This window comes from Terrapene carolina, unplaced genomic scaffold (genome assembly GCF_002925995.2).
Source record: "Terrapene carolina triunguis isolate 2854851 unplaced genomic scaffold, T_m_triunguis-2.0 Scaffold84, whole genome shotgun sequence".
Classification (NCBI taxonomy): Eukaryota; Metazoa; Chordata; order Testudines; family Emydidae; genus Terrapene; species Terrapene triunguis.
This window is the reverse complement of record NW_020664435.1, coordinates 20,055,640-20,073,795: the sequence shown is the minus strand read 5'-3', so window position 1 is coordinate 20,073,795 and position 18,156 is coordinate 20,055,640. Positions and strand designations below refer to the sequence as shown.

The 18,156-nt window shown below is 38.4% G+C and overlaps 1 protein-coding gene across 6 annotated transcripts in view; it reads left to right on the top strand.

Annotated features, from left to right (window-relative positions):
* Nucleotides 1-18,156, top strand: part of HDAC9 (histone deacetylase 9) — a 343,727-nt gene that overhangs the window by 104,463 nt on the left and 221,108 nt on the right. For 5 of the 6 annotated variants that reach the window (XM_024219724.3, XM_024219723.3, XM_029910978.1 and 2 more), the window contains 3 exons: nt 314-524; nt 950-1,167; nt 12,756-14,176. In XM_024219724.3, coding sequence (XP_024075492.2) covers nt 314-524; nt 950-1,167; nt 12,756-13,076 — 750 coding nt within the window. In that variant the 3' untranslated portion in view covers nt 13,077-14,176. Of the gene's footprint in view, nt 1-313; nt 525-949; nt 1,168-12,755; nt 14,177-18,156 lie in introns of those variants that run through there. The other variant, XM_026649421.1, reaches the window with a different exon arrangement.

Sequence of the window (18,156 nt, the reverse complement as noted above, 5' to 3'; positions counted from 1 at the left end):
TCTCCCTGTACAGAAAGTGTTGATTTGAGTGAGTTATGCAGGGGACTGGGAAGGGCCACACTTCCCTACACACCATTGTAAGGAAAGGTCACAATCTTGCCCTTCGAGAACAACCTCTTTATTTCAGGTTCCCTGTGCATTGATGCCACTGTGTTAAAATAACTGTCATGGTCTCCATTTTCAGGCAATAGACACAGGGCAAGATGGAGATTTTCTTTTAAATTACAGTATAAAAAGCCCAGCTAGTTATGCGGAGACCTAATGGACCAAGTCTTTGAAAAGCAGCTAACATTTCTGTTGTGTCTTGACACAGGCTTCATCTTCACTCAAAGAAAAACAGAAGTGTGAGACCCAGACACTGAGGCAGGGAGTGGCTCTTCCTGGACTGTATGGGGGAAACATGCCTCCCTCATCAGCTCAGCCTCATATTGCTCTAGAGGGAAAACCTAACAGTAGCCATCAGGCTCTCCTGCAACATTTGTTACTGAAGGAGCAAATGAGACAGCAAAAGCTTCTTGTGACTGGTAATTCTCAAAGGCTTCACTGGAGTGTTCTTTAGAGCTTTTTTTTTTTTTTTTAACCTGGAGTTTTACAAGAGAGCGATTTCATTTTTAAATGAAATGCAATACATGAATGCTACAGTGCTCAGCCATTGGGGGGGGGGGGAAGCAGTGTGGTGTTTGATTTTTGCCCCCTGCTTTTAGTGAGATCTGCTCCAATCTCTTGCTCCTGCCTCCAAGGGTAAAATTATCACAGAAAACATTGTAGCTTTCTCTTGGGGCTGTCAAACTTCCTGTTGTTGCTGGACATGTGGTAGGAGTATCATTTTATTGATACTACTGCAAAGTTCTTCAGTGTGCCGGCTACACTGAAGCTCTCCCTGACTTTTATATTTTCTTAGCTTTACTGATCCTCATATTTGATGAGTGAAATGTCATTTTTTTTGCAGGAGGGGTTCCTCTCCATCCACAGTCTCCATTAGCATCAAAGGAGAGAGTCTCACCAGGCGTCAGAGTTGCCCACAAGTTGCCTCGTCATAGGCCCCTGAATCGAACCCAGTCAGCTCCACTGCCTCAGAGCACTTTGGCCCAGCTGGTCATTCAGCAGCAGCACCAGCAGTTCCTGGAGAAGCAGAAACAGTACCAGCAACAGATTCACATGAACAAAGTGAGCTCCCAAACTAAAGCCTTTCCAATACACACAGAGAATGAAAAACTAACAAGATAGTGTGGATATCTGGTACAATGCTGTACTTGAGCAGCACACAAGTCCCTGCTACATGTGCACATTATATATATACATAGGCATGTCGGGTGTGGGTGTGAGTGTTACTGTTAGACTAGACATCCATTTTCTGTCGTTCCTAAAGATTGTCTAAAGTTGGTTCTCTGGGCATCGGCATCAGAAAAACTATAATTAAATGAAACAGCAACCAGATTCTCTCGAAGTTTTAAATTACCATTTTAAATCAGTTTCCTGCTGTATTGATAAATGATTCCTCAAAAGGTTATTGGATTTATTTCTGACTTATTTCACTTCCCATTTCACTGTTGGGAGGCAATTCTGTGTTGCTACCTGTGATTCATATTTTAAGCTTACTTGATTAATGGTGAGCAATACATTGGTAGTTCTTCAAAATCAGCCTCCTTTTCCATCTAGAGGCTTCACTGATCAGCCAAAGCAAGATTTTTATAACCTATCAAGACACTGCTTTCCATATAAAATTGACAAGTAACAAAATGTTCACTGCCTGCATGTCAGGTTAAAAGATTAATGTGTCAGAGAGAACCAACTATTGCTACTAATAAATTTGGGGCCCAAATCTACTACTGTTTCTTATGTAAAGTAATACCTTATTCTGTAAGAAATCAATAGGACTACTTGGAGATGAATGAACAAAGGGTGTTGGAATCTAGCTATATTCATAGCAGAGACAGTATCGTTTTATAAAAGAGATAGCCAACACTTCATCAAAAGATAAGTTGTAGCCATGAACAATGCCACACTCCAATGCTGAGATATGTGAGTAATTAAATGATCTAATCCCAGGAGAACCTTTAGTGCACACCCTTCCGTCTTACTGATTGTACTATACTCATTTTCAAGTTGAAGTTAAATACATGTTTGCCAGCCTGCTTTGAATAATTTTGGCACATATGAATCAATGCATCTTCCCTTTTTCTATCTTGTCAGAGAATTATTTGATGGGTATATATGAAAGCCAGTCATATGGGAGAAAATAAGATGAAAAGCAGGCATGTTGCCCTTGTACATTGGAGAAAGGATCAACCTATCTCACTGGTGAACTTCTCTCATGGGGTGCTGATTCCTTGGAATCTGTTAGGAATTCCCAACAAAATTAGAAACAAACCCAGAGTTTAAGTACATAGTTTGTACAGTGGTTTGGTTATTAAATCTTGTCTTAATTAGGAAAAATGAAGACCAGAAAACTTCAAAGTTCAGAGCTGATCCTTGCATGTTAACCCCTCTCAGCTAGGGTGTTTTGATTACTCAACTAGGACTCCAGTTGGCTTTTCTTCGAGTATGCGTTCCATATGTTTAATCAAGATGGCATATGTACATCTTGTAGCCTCCAGGTTTTGAAAATATTTCACCTGCCCTCAATTGTCCGAAGAAAAGAGAACTTTTTATTACCGGGTAAAGGACTGAGTCTTTGTATTGTTTAAGGGTATCCAAAGCAAACAACGATCATGGTTTTTTTCACAAAATGAATTGAATCTATATTTGTATGAAAGACAAACCTGTGATTCTAGCTTTTAGGGATAAATAATATGAGCTTTAGATGCATCTATCCTAAATATATCTAATGAAACTTGAATCAAACAACGTCAGAATGGAATGATACTGAAGTAGTAGTTACTAATCTTTTAATTTTACCCATGCATACATTTTTACCCAATAGGAACTGGACTGTAAAGGCTGTATTTAGTCTATGGTTCCATTGCAAAGTTGTTTTTCTTGGTTAAAATGCAATTTTAAGAAAAGAAACAAAAATTTGGGGGACTAATCACATCTGGAGACACATACACTTAATTAGTTAATTACTCATTGGCATTGGAGAATAAATGCTTCTGAAATATTGCTCTTATTTATTGTGGGTAAAGGTTTGGCCTTAACTGTGCCATGTGCAGCCAGTCAGCACCATCTAACCACTGATTTACGTCTATGGTAGAAATTAGCAAGGACTATAGTATTCAGTGGCCCAATGTCACTTGGAAATTCTTTGTCACACTCATTTTTACTGGCCTTCTGCTCACGAGATTGTGGCCATGATTTCTGGGTCAGCATTCTTGTAACAGTACATCTTAGAGAGATTACTGAAAAATGCTGTTGTTCTAGTTATGTAGCTGTCCTCTGCAAACCTACACAAAGCAAGGGGTGATCTTCATGTATCTAAAGGGAGAACATGTATAAATAAATGAAATGTAAAGAACAGCCACCATGAGGCTATAGAAGAGAGTGATGACTGAACAACTCAGAAGGCGGGTGATCATCTTGAGTACCGTGGTAACTTAAAATGTTATATGAATGAGAGGGAAACATACAATTGTGGTGTTAAATTATTGCTTGAGATTGAACAGCCCTTCACTTACAATAAGGTTTGGATGTTTACCTGAACTATGAAACTATTCACCACAGAGTGTTGAATAGTGTGTTCACTATTATAATTTTGCTAAAAAGAAATAATTCAGAACTGTCTTTTCATCTCCAGGTGGTCAGTTTGTTTTGGATTAAAACATTTGTAAAGGCATTAATCAAATGTATAGGATAGGGATGATAACTTTAACTTCAAGTAGAGCAAACTTTTAGCTTATCTGTTCATGATAGCCTACTAATGACTTTAGTTTGTGGGGCTATTTAAAGCAAAATAAAAACGGCTGCAAAGCTGAATTATTTGGTTCTTAAACAATACAGTGCAGCTTCTTTCCATGTCCCAAGCGTATATGTGCATCTAATGTTTTTCCACTGATCCTATTACCCATTGCATTTCTGTAAGAAGGCAGTAAAGTGAAATGTGCAAAAATCTATCATTCTATTTTCTAAGTTTTTGTTTACAAAAAGGTGCTTTATTTAATAAATCAGATATTCTGAAGCATTTTCTTAGCAGTTGTAACTGGGAAAGCCAGAAAAGCAATTTTTAAGATGGCAAGACTCTCGAACTAAAACAACACGCAGTTGTCATGAGCTCAGGACAAGATACTATCCCTTTCCCCTGCATCTTCTTACTCTGCCCTTCTGGGAATGACTGGTATTTCATGACATTTATTTTTAAAACTTTAAATCAACATTTTTTTAATAATGCAAACGGAAATGCTATATTTGACGTTTCAGCTTGGAATACTTTTTTATGGCATGATATAAACCCCTGAAAGTCATGGAATCTCTTTTTATGGCAATTGGGGGGGGGGGGGAAATCGAGCTATAGCAGTGACAAGGGAAAAACAGCGGCTACACAGCTAAACTCATGATTTGTAAAGCATTATAGTTTGCAAAACTACAGGCATAAAATATGGTTCCTTTTCTTTGTAAGGGGAATATACTTCCAGCCACAAGCCAAGGCTGTGATTAGAGTGATAAAAAACAAAATCTAACAGGCCAGAGGTAAAGATTTCCCTGGATCATTTCCATTCTAAAAAGAAACAAATCATTGAGCCAAGAGGTGTGCTTCTATCCTTAGTAACAAAGAGAAGATTTCCCTGTGGACTACTTCTGGTCAATTGTCAGATGGCAGGTTTTTGATGTGGGAAATAGTATACCTCCTCACTGGAGTCTGACATTTATACCTATGGGATCTAGTACACTGACCTTCTCAAAACATTCTAGCTGAAATGCAAATTTTGACATCCCATCCAGAAGTAGGTGGAAAGCCTTGCCCTTGCTTTTGAAAAATCAAATGTGTGGAAACCTGAACTGGGCTTTTCTTTTGGAAGATAGGCTTTGCTGTTGTCAGATTTAATACACTTCTGTCCAAATGACAGCTTGTTTCCTTGTGGAGTCCTTTGATCAGCGTTTTAGAACTTCATTTTACCCAATAAAAGGAATAGCATGTCTAGGAACCCAGTTAAACTTATTGTAGCAGGTACCAGAAAACTGACACTGCAACAAAAATCTTACTGTTTGGCTCCTTATGTTATTTGGGTATCTAAAGAACCTTGACCTTACTACTTAAAAGATGTGATTTCTGCATAATTAATATAAACACAAGGCCATTGGCAGATGTCTGAATGTAGGTAAACCTCAGAAATTAAAGCAGTGAGGGGATTAAGGGAACATGCTCTGTTTCTTTAGAAGTGGTTTACATCAGTGCAGACTGTGGGTGAAATCCTGGCCCTAGTGAAGTTGATGGCAAAACTCCCAAAGATTTTGATGTGACAAGGACTTTACCCCATCAGTATAGGAGCCCTTCCCCATATTGTTGTTACATAACATTTATATTGTACTACGTGTTCAATATTGCTTTGTAATGATGAAACTTTGTATTGGAGAGGGAAATTAAACAGTCAAGTTATGGGACAGTTTGCAATATACATTATCATTCCCAATGCTGCTTTCATAACTTAAAGATAAAAGAAGGAGGGCTTGACCTTCAGTTTTCACTCCAGGCTGTTAATCTGTTCATAAAGTCTTTTACTTGGATGAGAAAACAATGGTTAGGCATGACTCCGAGGAAAGAAAAATACATGGGGAAATGAAATGCGAGTACTTTAAATGATGATAATAACTGAGATAAAGCATATAAGGAGTGGGAAAATAATTTGGAGGTTTCTAGTTCTTGACATGAGTTTGTTGACAAAAGAAGCTGAGTTTTTCCAATAGGAACATTTAATGCGGTCAACTAATTCTTGGCAACTAAAGCAATGAATGAATAGCTGTTCAGCAAAATGCTAAAACTGTGTCTGGGCCAGATCTTCTGCTGTTGTAAATTGACATACTTCCATTGAGCTCACTCCAGCTCAGGCTCTCCATCACATCCTTATGTGTGATCACCAAGTCCAGCAAGGGGTGGAGGAGGGAACCCCACAAACACACTTCCTGTTTTAAAAAATCTTTTTCGGACAAGGCTATAGCAACAACAAATGAATAATGCGTTGCCATAGACAGATTATTTATTGAGAACTAGCACCAATGCTTACTTTGGAAAATAATTTTGAATGAACAGCTGACTCTTTAGTTTCTATTGTACATGCTCAATACAAAATCTTCAAACATACCCATACACTGGCGATGCAAGCATAGCTGCTTACAAGCATAGCTCGCTAAGTGCATGGATACGTTGATTCAAAAAAACGTATGCTTATGGAAAATTGTTTTTCCCTCCTCTTCCAATGTTTGTTTGATTCATAAATAAGGTGATCAAGTTCTGATGGAAATCAATGTACATGGCTGTTGCACCGAGAGTGAACCTGCAGCCTCGTACCTCGTATGTTTGTAGAGACATTTCATTTAAATAGTATCAGGAAATTATGGATTTTACAACAGCTTATTCATTATGTTCATTGTAAAGGATACACGCATACCATGGAAAGAGCTATAAAAGGCCTATGTTCAATGGCCAGATTATTTACGCACTCTTCCCATTTTCCTGTGCAGCTAAGCAGCCACAATTGTCTTTTAATGTCTTTTCTGGTTGGACTCTTGTAATTATACGATGCTTATGCATATTCCTTACAGCTTAATTTCCTTAAAACAAAAAAATGAAATAATATGGGTTACAGTAGCTTGAGGTCATTCTCTAAGCTGCTGTCTCAATTTGAATAACTCTAAAATGTATGCATGTTGCTTTGGAGAAGGCCAATTTGTACAATTCTAATTTAGAACATTATCTGAAACATGGCTTTATCATTATTTTAAAGTATAGTCTCTGAGCTCAAATTAAGGACTCCTCTTTCCAAAACTATTACTAAATATTCATGCTAGCAAACATCATAGTCATTCTCAGTATCCAAATCTATGTATTTAACTATAGATTCAGAAACAAAATGATCAGACAAGTTGAAGGAGTAATATCAGGAAGTAAAGTATAAACTGATGTTTCTAACATATCATTGAATCATAGAAGATTAGGGTTGGAAGAGACATCAGGAGGTCATCTAGTCCAACCCCTTGCTCAAAGCAGGATCAACCCCAACTAAATCATCCCGGCCAGGGCTTTGTCAAGCCAGGCCTTAAAAACCTCTAAGGATGGAGATTTCACCACCCTCCTAGTGAAATAGTTTTTCCTAATATCCAACCTAAACCTTCCCCACTGCAGTTTGAGACCCTTGCTTCTTGTTCTATTATCTGCCACCACTCAGAACAGCCTAGCTCCATCCTCTTTGGAACCCCCCTTCAGGTAGTTGAAGGCTGCTATCAAATCCCCCCTCACTCTTCTCTTCTGCAGACTAAATAAGCCCAATTCCCTCAGCCTCTCCTCGTAAGTCATGTGCCCCAGCCCCCTAATCATTATCGTTGCCCTCCGCTGGACTCTCCAATTTGTCCACATCCTTTCTAGGGGGGAGGGGGCAAAACTAGATGCAATACTCCAGATATGGCCTCACCAGTGCCGAATAGAGGGGAATAATCACTTCCCTCAGTCTGCTGGCAATGCTCCTACTAATGCAGCCCAATATGCCATTAGCCTTCTTGGCAACAAGGACACACTGTTGACTCATATCCATCTTCTCGTCCACTGATGATCCCCAGGTCCTTTTCTGCAGAACTGCCGCTTAGCCAGTCGGTCCCCAGCCTGTAGGAGTGCATGAGATTCTTTCGTCCTAAGTGCAGGACTCTGCACTTATCTCTGTTGAACCTCATCAGATTTCTTTTGGCCCAATCCTCCAATTTGTCTAGGTCACTCTGGAGCCTATCCCTATCCTCCAGCATATCTACCTCTCCCCCCAGCTTAGTGTCATCCACGAACTTGCTGAGGGTGCAATCCACCCAATCATCCAGATCATTAATGATGAATATATGTGATTAGAAGAGCCTTGTGGTATCAGGTATATTTGTCAATATAATATGATAGGGCCAAGCTATCTTTTAAACCACATTAACAAAATGAAAGTTCAAGGAGGGAGGGCGAAGTAGCTGTAGACTAGTTGACTGAACATGGCTGGGACTCAAGGAAACTCAAGGTTCCGTCTTCTAATCTGCCATGTGGTCTTGGGAAAGATATTGCCATATTTTTATTTCTTCAGAAATAGGGAAAACAATGTATACCCACCTGGTAAAGCACTTTGAGATCTATGAGACAAGGCACAAATTTATTACTTACAAAGGCCTTGATCCCAGTGAAGTCTTTAGCAAATTTCCAATTGACTTCAGTAATTCAGGATCAGACCCTAACACAGCAATATTGCAGATTTAAATGCATGCTACCACTAAATGTAGTCTAAGAATAAAATACTCCTCCTATGGGTGCTTGCATCACTCTACTCATTAGGTCATCCAAAAATGCATTTGCGCACATGCTACAATGGGGTTGCATCAGTAGCCTCATCAGCTTTCAGGAACAGTGCCATACAGTAGCATGAAGGCGAACAAGCCCACATAAAAGTGAGAAAGCACAGAAGAAAGGAGAGCAATAAGGAAATGAAATATGCTCCCTAACTGTGCTGTGAACTAGCTCTCAGTCTCTCTTAGATTCTCCTCCCGAGTAACCCACCTGATGTCAAACAACTGGCATATGGAATGTTTTACAGATGGATCAGCATCAGTGACTCACGCTAGCTGTATATGATTATCTGTCACACAGATGTTTTAGTTTGTGTTTGCTTGCTAGCCAGCCAGCAGCCAGACTCTTTTTAATTTTATTTTGCTGCAGGATCACCAACAGATGTTTAACAAAAAGACAGAGAATAGTCTACTATTGTGAATACATGTAGTTAGCTCCACTGCCTTCTTGGGCAATATTAGCCCCTGAGAAATAACTGGAAGAAATTTACTGGTATGATCTGAGAAATTTTCCAGATTCTTCTTTATAAGGAGTCAGTTGGCGTTAGTTGCGCTAGCAGGGATTCCTCTGCTTATAACGATGCCACCTGCAGCACTGAAGATGCATTTGAAGTGATTGATGAATACTAGAACATAACAGAGAGAATTTTTAAGTGGGCTGCTGTGGCCCTCAGTACCAGTACCCGAAAGGGTTCTCTCTCATGTCTGAAGACTTTCATCATGGACATACTTTTCTTTAATAGATGTACTATTAGACATAAGCGCTGATTCTGCAAATGCAGCTGCACAAGTGGGTCCACGCGTCTGCTTGTAGGCTCAGCACCTTCAATTGCCTGGGTAATCTTGCCCTACTGTGGGGGAATGAACAGTTATCCCTATAACACACACAACTTGTTCAGGATCAACAGTGGTAAAGTAACTTTTTTTTAATTATTATTTTTTTGCTGCTGCAGGCCTTGGTTAGTGCTAATGATTAGTGCCCAGGAGGTGTAGCTCTTTGTTTCAATTAATCTCCTCAGTGCTTCCTAACGTTTATGCGAAACAATCTGACTGATGTGTTGTAGATATGGGATCTAGGAATAGGATAGAAGATGATTTTATGTCCTCCAGCACTTTGCTCATAAATCCTATGTCTACCTGGGTGAAAGTGGGTGTTAATTCTGCCCTTACCTCAATCAGTGACCATCATAAAGCCTTCACTTTCACACCGGCCCATGATTCTGGAGGTGGACAACAGCCTAAAAGGGATGTTTTGCGTTCATAAAAAACACTACTCCCAAATTTTAGGGACCTGCACATTATTTATTAAGTTTTTAAACATTATACAAAATGCAATTGGATAAATATCTCAAACTACCATAAATCTCCTCTTCCCAATCCACTCATACCACATTAAGCCTCCCCTATGAGACTAAAAAAACAACCTTTGGAAAATAAATATCACATCTGGGCTCTGCTGCACCAAAAGGAGAATAAGTTCCAGAATAGAGGGACTCTTCACTGAAAATTTTCTGCCAATCTCTATTCAAGCCAGTGCAGATCTGAAAATATTCTACATTTGTCCCCAAAGACATGACTCTGCTACCACAGAAGAATTCTCTATCCATAAATCTTGGGCTTGATCCTGTAAACTCTTATTCACTTCACGTCAATATGCTCGCATGAATAAGGACTATTCCTGTGATTAGGCATTTGCAGGTTCAGGCTCAGTTGCATCTTTTCCAGCAAGTTAGAGGTGCAGTTACTGGACCACATTCCAGAAGCTCACACAAAGAAGTGCAAAACACACCTTCCTGCATCAGCAAGTCCTCTTACACTGCAGCAGACATTTAAGCAAGCAGATGGCTGGCAGTGTTTTCACGGATACCTGTGCTCTGTGAGGATTCGCTATAATTTCAACAGGGAGTTCCATGTGAGCTGCACAGACAGGACGGCCCGGATCCACAAAGACACTTAGGCATTGTGATGGTGAGCATTGCAAAAGCTAGCTTTCCAGAACCTGGAAAATTGCAGCAACAACAAAGCAATCCATAAAGCTTGAGTTAAGTGCTTAGGCTCCCTATACAATGAATGGGGAGAGAAAGGTGCCTAAGAATGCTCTCCACTAAAGCCAGCATGCTAGGCAAGGAGCCACCTAAACTAGCCAATGGGGCCCTCTCATGGAGATAGATACCTAAGTCTGAGCTGCTGGGAGGCACCTATCTCTGCTTGTGATCCACAGCCAAGAACCCCCCCCCCCCACTTTTGGAGCCAGGTGGCTTAGGGGCCAGCTTCACTCCACACAAAATGGCTGGAGGAGGTGATGGGGCTGGTGGTTCTGGTGTTCACCTTAAACATTTTAGCCCAATGGTTAGAACACTCGCCTGGGATGTGGGAGGCCCAGGTTCAATTTTCATCTCTCTACAAGAGGGAGAGAAAGGGTTTGAACAGGAGTCTCCCTGTTCAGGGGAGTGCCCTAACCACTGAACTATGAGATAGTCTGATGGTGGGGCCCCTTCAATCTCTCCTGTTGAAGCTGTTCCACGGTGGATAATTAGAGTGATTGGGCCAGAGAGACTCTGTAGCCTGGAAATGGGGAGGCCAGAGGTCCAGTCCCCCTGCTCCAATGACCCCTTATTTGTACACAGTGGAACAGCTTCAATACAAGAGATTGAGGGAGGCTCCACATCAGAATATTCCGTAGCTTAGTGGTTGGAGTATTCACCTGAAAGGTGGGAGATTCCTATTCAAATTATTTTCCCCAGCAGGCAGAGGGAAGAACTAAACCTGGGCTGCCCACATCCCAGGTGACTGCTCTAACCACTGGATTGAAAGTTACTGAATGGGCATCCCCCACTTCCCACCCACCAGTTTTGAATGGGACCTTTTCCAGTAGGCAGTCTCTGAGCACACCTACTGGATTGGGCCCAATAGGGGGCGGAGCATCTATCTTCCCCCCACTTTGTGGATCACACTGATGCTTAGGCAGGAGATAGGCAGATGCCTAGAGTGGGGTAGCAATGTGCATACTCAGAGGCAGAAACAGAGACACCCAGGGAACTCTTACAGTGAACATTTAGGGTTAGACAGCCTTTTGAGGATCACAAGAGTTCCTAAAACTGGGACTTAGGCATCTAAGTCTGGAGTTTGGGTGCCTAAATACCTCTGTGGATCTGGGCCAAAGTTTATATCCTGACCAGTGCTATTCACTGTTTGAAATTCATTGATTCTCGGTGTCCTGGTAGACACCACCTTGCACCACCTCCCCTTCCCTTCTAATAGACACTTCACTTTGGGGTTCTGTACCAGGATTCCCACAAGATTTAGCCTGTGTCACATTTTGCAAATTGCAAATTACTTTTTGCCACTACATAAAAATTTCTTTTCATTATTAGGGCAGCTTCAATGTGGCTACTTATTTGAGTTCTAGTAAATCATGATCTCTTTTCTTTCTATCATCAGTGAACATGTTTCAATACTGATAATATTTTAACAAGATCTGCTAAAAGCTAACTGCCACTTAAAATAAGGGCCCTACAGCCTTCACTGGTGTAAATTGGCATAGCTCCATCAATGACAGGAAGGAGGGAAACCCAGCAAAGCACAGAATCTAACAAAAGCAGAAGTTTCTGTGCTATGCAGAAGATAAATGGGGAAATGTTTACCACAAAATTTAGTTCCACAGGTGCAGACTAAATTAGATAGGAAAAATACATTAACCTTTAAGCTGCTGAAATTTTGAATATCACAGAAACCCTGTTTTTCAGCCTTCCAGTATTTACAAGCTGTACATGCAAAATGAGTGGGGAGATTTGGAAAAATGCTTTTAATTACTTCATTCTCCCCGCTTTATATTTTTGTGTATCGTTAATTATGTTAAGCTTGTTAGAAGTTCCACGCAAACTATATTATGTAAAATGTACTGACCTTCAAGTCATACATTTGAATTAAAACATATTTATGTTTGACTGCTAAGGTATTTTAAAGGAGAATATCATTTAAAAAAAATTCTAGATGTAAGTATTTATAAACATCTGTTTACTATGCTGCTATATTATGTATTATTAAATTTAATATTACTATAAAATGCTATATTTGTACATAATCTTCTAAATTGAAAGATGGTAGGATCTTGTTAGTGAGGAGCTTACATTCTTCATTCCGATAAACTTCTGCTGCAAAGTTGCATCATTAACTAGTTTTTCCAGGAAAGTTTTGACTCACTTGTCAATACAAATATAGTAATCTTAGCATGTGGCATTTGTGGAGAAATATTGGCAGTAACTTTAATTTGTCTGTCTGTCTCTCCCTCTCTTTTTCAGATGCTCTCTAAATCCATTGAACAGCTAAAGCAGCCTGGCAATCATCTAGAAGAAGCTGAAGAAGAGCTTCATGGAGATCATGCTATGCAGGAAGAAAGAGCTCCCTCTAGTGGTAACAGCATTAGGGATGACAGCTGCAGCATTTGTGTGGATGACAGAATAGGACAGCATGTGGGGGCTGTGAAAGTGAAAGAGGAGCCACTGGACACTGATGACGATAATCAAACCCAGCAAATGGAATCTGGGGAGCAGGCTGCTTTTATGCAACAGGTAATAGGCAAAGATTTAGCTCCAGGATTTGTAATTAAAGTTATTATTTGAACATCAAATGCATTTTTAGGGCTTGAATAAGAGATTGACTGTCTTTTGATTCATGGATCTAGCTAATTTCATTTTAGTGTTCAGAGAATCTAACAAAGGTTGGTGCATTTGCGTGCACTCTTAAAACATAGTGACGCTCCTTTTAAAGGCCACTAACTGAGAAAATACCTGCTGCACTCAATTATTCTACATAAGTCAGTGCATAATACATAGAACTTGTTTTCGCTCTAGGACTCTATCACATGAGTTAGTTCCAGGGAAATAGAAGTCACCGTTGTTTAACTAATTTGTTGAGATCAGTAGTTGTGGAGTCCATTTCCAGAACTGATCAATGAAACATTCTTTCTCTGTTTCTGAATTCTTCTGATGTCTTGACTTTTTCCTTTCACCTATATGTATATAATGTATCATACTGTAGTCTTGAACACTGTTAAGAGTAGGTTTGTTTTCTCCATTAGGCAGATACTGGTTGCAATACCAGGGGTCCTAGGTTTGTGTATAGAGTACGATTATGGAGATATTGGGAGTGCAAAGTGGATGTAAACATACAAGGCAAGGCACTATTTAAAAGGTTTTTTCCTTTTGCACTTAGTGTATTTTTCATTTTTCCCTATTTGATTATGTTGTCTACAAAGGCATGATCAAATGAAGCGGATTCAAATATCAGCAAGGAATGATATGCAACATTGTGTTCCAATCAGATATTAGGGTATATGTGTAATTGTAGAAAAACAAAACAGAACTATCATCTGATAGTCAATATTTTTTAATAAAGACTAATCATATAATATTGTATAACCTTTACCATTAGGGTCTCACTGAAATGCTAAATTAATGACAGTGTGTGTAAGACACCAATGTGGCAAAAGGTCATTTAAATTGGTAAAAAGTATTTTAACAATTGCTAAATGATAAATGCACTCATACAGACTGTACTTTCAGAATGCTGGTGTCCTTTTTTCCCTATAAAATCAGAACAACTCTGAATGCAATAGAAGGCACTGTTTATTTAAGTCAGTACTTTGTCAGGTCCCTGCTGTTCTCCTGCAGAAAAGTGATTCTGTGGGGGTGAACAGGAAATGCCTTATGGAAACAGGAAGTCCAAGTGATTCATGTACTGAGGAATGTAAGGAGGTGGGGGGGGGGGGGAAGGCATGGGGGGATGGATATTGTTTTACTCTGTTTTTAAAGGGCACTCTATGAATTGATTTATTGTCAAAGAAAATAACAAAGCGAGTAGGGAAATTGTTAAGGAAGCTTTCCAGTGAAACATTTCCTTCATATTCCCTTTTGATATGTTTACCTTGTTTTATAGGTTTACTTTTGTTAAGCTAGTTAAAGATCCATTGTATTACGATCTCTTTAATATGGATAATCCAAAACTGACCTGGAGTCCTGTCAGGTTTTTTTCTATTAAAAATATTTATATTTCTAAAGCTAAGGTATTTTAAGGTGCAGTATCCTGTTTCAAAAGAGATAGCTGTTTTGCCAAATGTAGAAATTGTTCTAATATGTTATTAGTATGTGTTGTTTACATTTTGCTCTAATATTATAAAAGTCCCTTATAAAATGTTGCAACTTCTAAAGATACATTATCCTTTCCCTTAAAAAGTCTCCAAACAAATTAAATGACTTAAATAGTTGCTGTAAAAGAAACGCCTCCTGAAACATTAACATCAGCTTTGATAGGAAAGACTTGCTAATTGACAATATATGTTTTTTGCTTAAATATATTCCCCCCACCTCCACACTTAAATACAAAGGGGGAAAATAAAATACACATTCAACATTATGAAGCATATAAAGATGGAAATATGTATTTTCCCATTCTATATATATTTCATTTCCTACCAAGCCTAATTTCAGCCTCACCAAAAAGGGATAGTGAATCTTTTAAAATAGATTTTATTTACAGAGAAACTTGCAAATGAGGAGACTTTTGTACAATATCATTTCAAAGACATGTAACAAACAAAAGATATTTTTATAGTGTCATTCAGGAGAGTTACCCCAGTAAAGCCAGTGGACTTTAATTCTATTCAAATTTGATAGCCCCTGAATTGAATCAAGAAACTACCTGGAACCAGTGAAAAGGAAAGCTGGGTTAAATAACCATATTTCTAATTGATAAATGTCTCTTACATTTTAAATCTACTGTATTTATTATAATCTACACCTTTGGAGGTGATCTCTTGTTTTGTGTTGTAAATATATTCTGTTTGTATGTTCCCTTTCTTGCCTTCTGATATAAGTCTATTTCTTTCTCAAATAAAGTTTTTTTTTTTTTAAAAAAGATCCCCTTTCATATATCTGGCTTTGTGTAAAGTTGATAATTTTAGTTGGTGCTCTGTTTTTTGTATAACAGAATCTGCTGGCTATGCATTGTTGAAAAAAATCCATTAAAGCTTTTAGGAGCAAGATTTTTTATTACACTATTTTTACAATGATTACACAAAGTCTATTTTGGTCTGTTATATGATCCTACATCAGCCATTATAAACTGTAAAACAAATGGAAATAATATCTATGCATGCTCATTTTCCCATCATGGCATTTGTCTTGGACATGTGATCATCAATGGTAACATACAGAACAAATAAAATACAGACAAACCCAAATTTTCTGACTCCTGATTAGCCAATGTGTGAGCTATTTGAAAATCACTTCCGTTCCTATTTCCAAAATTCATATATAACCTAAAATCTGTTGATCTGAAACTGACGAAAGTTTTGGATGTCTCTTGAAACCTTGGTTAAAACAAGGTTTACCTATAAATCTGGAGAAAGAACTTCAGACTAATTAGAGGGTGGTTTTCAACATGGATTCAGAAAAGCACTGTAAGCACATGCTTAAAGTTAAGCATATGCTTAAGTGCTTTGCTGAATGGCGGGTGATGCTTTCCTGAGTTGGACCCTAACTTTGCTTTACCTTTTACAAAGATAAATATCATTCCAATATACATAACTATTTTCATTGTTAGTAGTCTCTGAAATTTTGCTACAAAAAGTGTGTGAATGGCAAATAAAGGATCCAGAAAATTAGATATTGAAAAGGTAGCCTGGAAGAACGATTATCCATCTTTTCTAACTCTGCAATGGTTAGGTTCTTAACTCTTTCACTTCCAGTGGTTCTTGCACTAAGATAAATGGTTTCAGGTAAAATAAATAGATATGAATAAACAAACATTTCCATAAATACAGTTTTTCATTACAGTTAATTGTATGAGCATTACTTTTTCCCTGATATGAGTGATACTCAAAATACTTACTAGCTAAAAAGAATAATGCTAAAAGGCTTAATTTGCAAAAGTTAAACAGGCTAATTAGCATTAACCATATTGCTGTAACAACTTACCATATCGCTCATGTGTATATATAAATTGAAGTCTTTAAATAGTTAATACTACTGACAAATTTTTTTTAAATGAGGCCTGTTTTAATAAACATGTCAGAATAGCAGTTTAAAACATTTTCCATCTATAATCCAAGATCTTATTTTACAGCATTCATTTTCTGAGTGTAGCTAAAAGATTTTTGTTTGCCATGTTTCCAAGCAAGTTGCAATGAAACAAAAGTCATAATCAAATAAATACCGTAATTTTTTCAAGAGACAAGGTGTCTCTTCTTTAGAGCAATAAGCACCTATGCAGTCCTGTTGTCAAAAATAAAGCCTGTATATGTAGCAATTTGTGACCAATCACTTCTAAATTAGTAAAATTGCTTCATATAACTTATGTACTCTGAGAAAACAAACTCTATTAAGCCATACACTGCTGTTATACAATTATTGTCCCTTTAATACCTGTACATCGTTTGGTATTAACAAAATAGTATTAAAAGTTGAATCTCTGAGCAGAGCAGAAGTAATCTGGGCAGTGCTGACACATATCTCTACCATTCAAAAATTCATTCATGCACCTTCATCATTACCATATCATCTCCAGGATCGCTAAGATTTACTCTGGGTATTGATCCTGAGCAATCCAGCTGTACGCTGTTTTTATTTCACTGGCATTCTGAGGTAAAAAAAATTATGGACATTAGTCCCAAAACGCCAGGCTATGAACTCTCCACAATTTGCAGCCAGAATTAGTTAGAAAATTAACTTTGCTGTATTATTTTCTGTCCGAGTAGCAGCCTGGCCTACTTATCCATTTAAAGGATGTTGATTGCTTTTCATTTATTTGTTTACTTTCTGATTTCCTTATGCAATTCCCTTCATCAGTATGACAGAGCTTTTTCAGTACCTCATTTGCTTGCTGGAGGATCATAGTTTTGAGCATTATACTGTACACTGAAGTCCTCCTCAGGCAAAAGAGAAGTTCACCATGGATAAAATTATCCTCTCATTTATTCTGGTACAATTCCATTGATTGTAATAGGCTTGCATCGGTGATTTGATGGCACTTGTCCTTTGTGCCTTTCATCTTCAGTATAATTCAGCCCAACTTGATTTTTATTTTGTTTTTTATTCTGACTCTGTCAGATCTATATGCATTGGCTATGCATTTAGATCTGACAGAGTATACTGGTCTGCATTTTTCCCAATAGCTCTACAGTGTTCCTACCTGTGCCGCTCTATCTTTATGCCATATGTTTATAGAGCATATATTTATTTTTAGCCCTATTTTCTGGCATTTATGGTATACTTCAATTCTTAGGAGCTGCATCTGTTTCTGTTCTATATCACAAAATTGAATGGTTCTTATATTTCTAAAAACACAATACAATGCAAGGGCCAGGTTATTATCTATGACACAGTAGTGCCTAGAGGCCCAGTCAAGCTCAGAACCTCATTGTGCTGGGTGCTGTGCAAGTTAATGAGATGCCCTACTTAAGAGGGGATGGGAAGAGTGTGGAACCAAGCACCACCTATAATGGCAAACTCTAGCCATAAATCAGAGCAGGTAGATGTGCCTGTCACAATGATGTGTGCAGACACAGTTAACAATGCTAAGATTTTAAAGTATTGTTACTGGGCTTCAGAGTCAACACACTAATAACATTCAAAGGGGGGCAGTCCACAACTCCTAAGACCAAATGCTCATTTACCCCACATGGAGTGTGAATAAAGAGCTTTC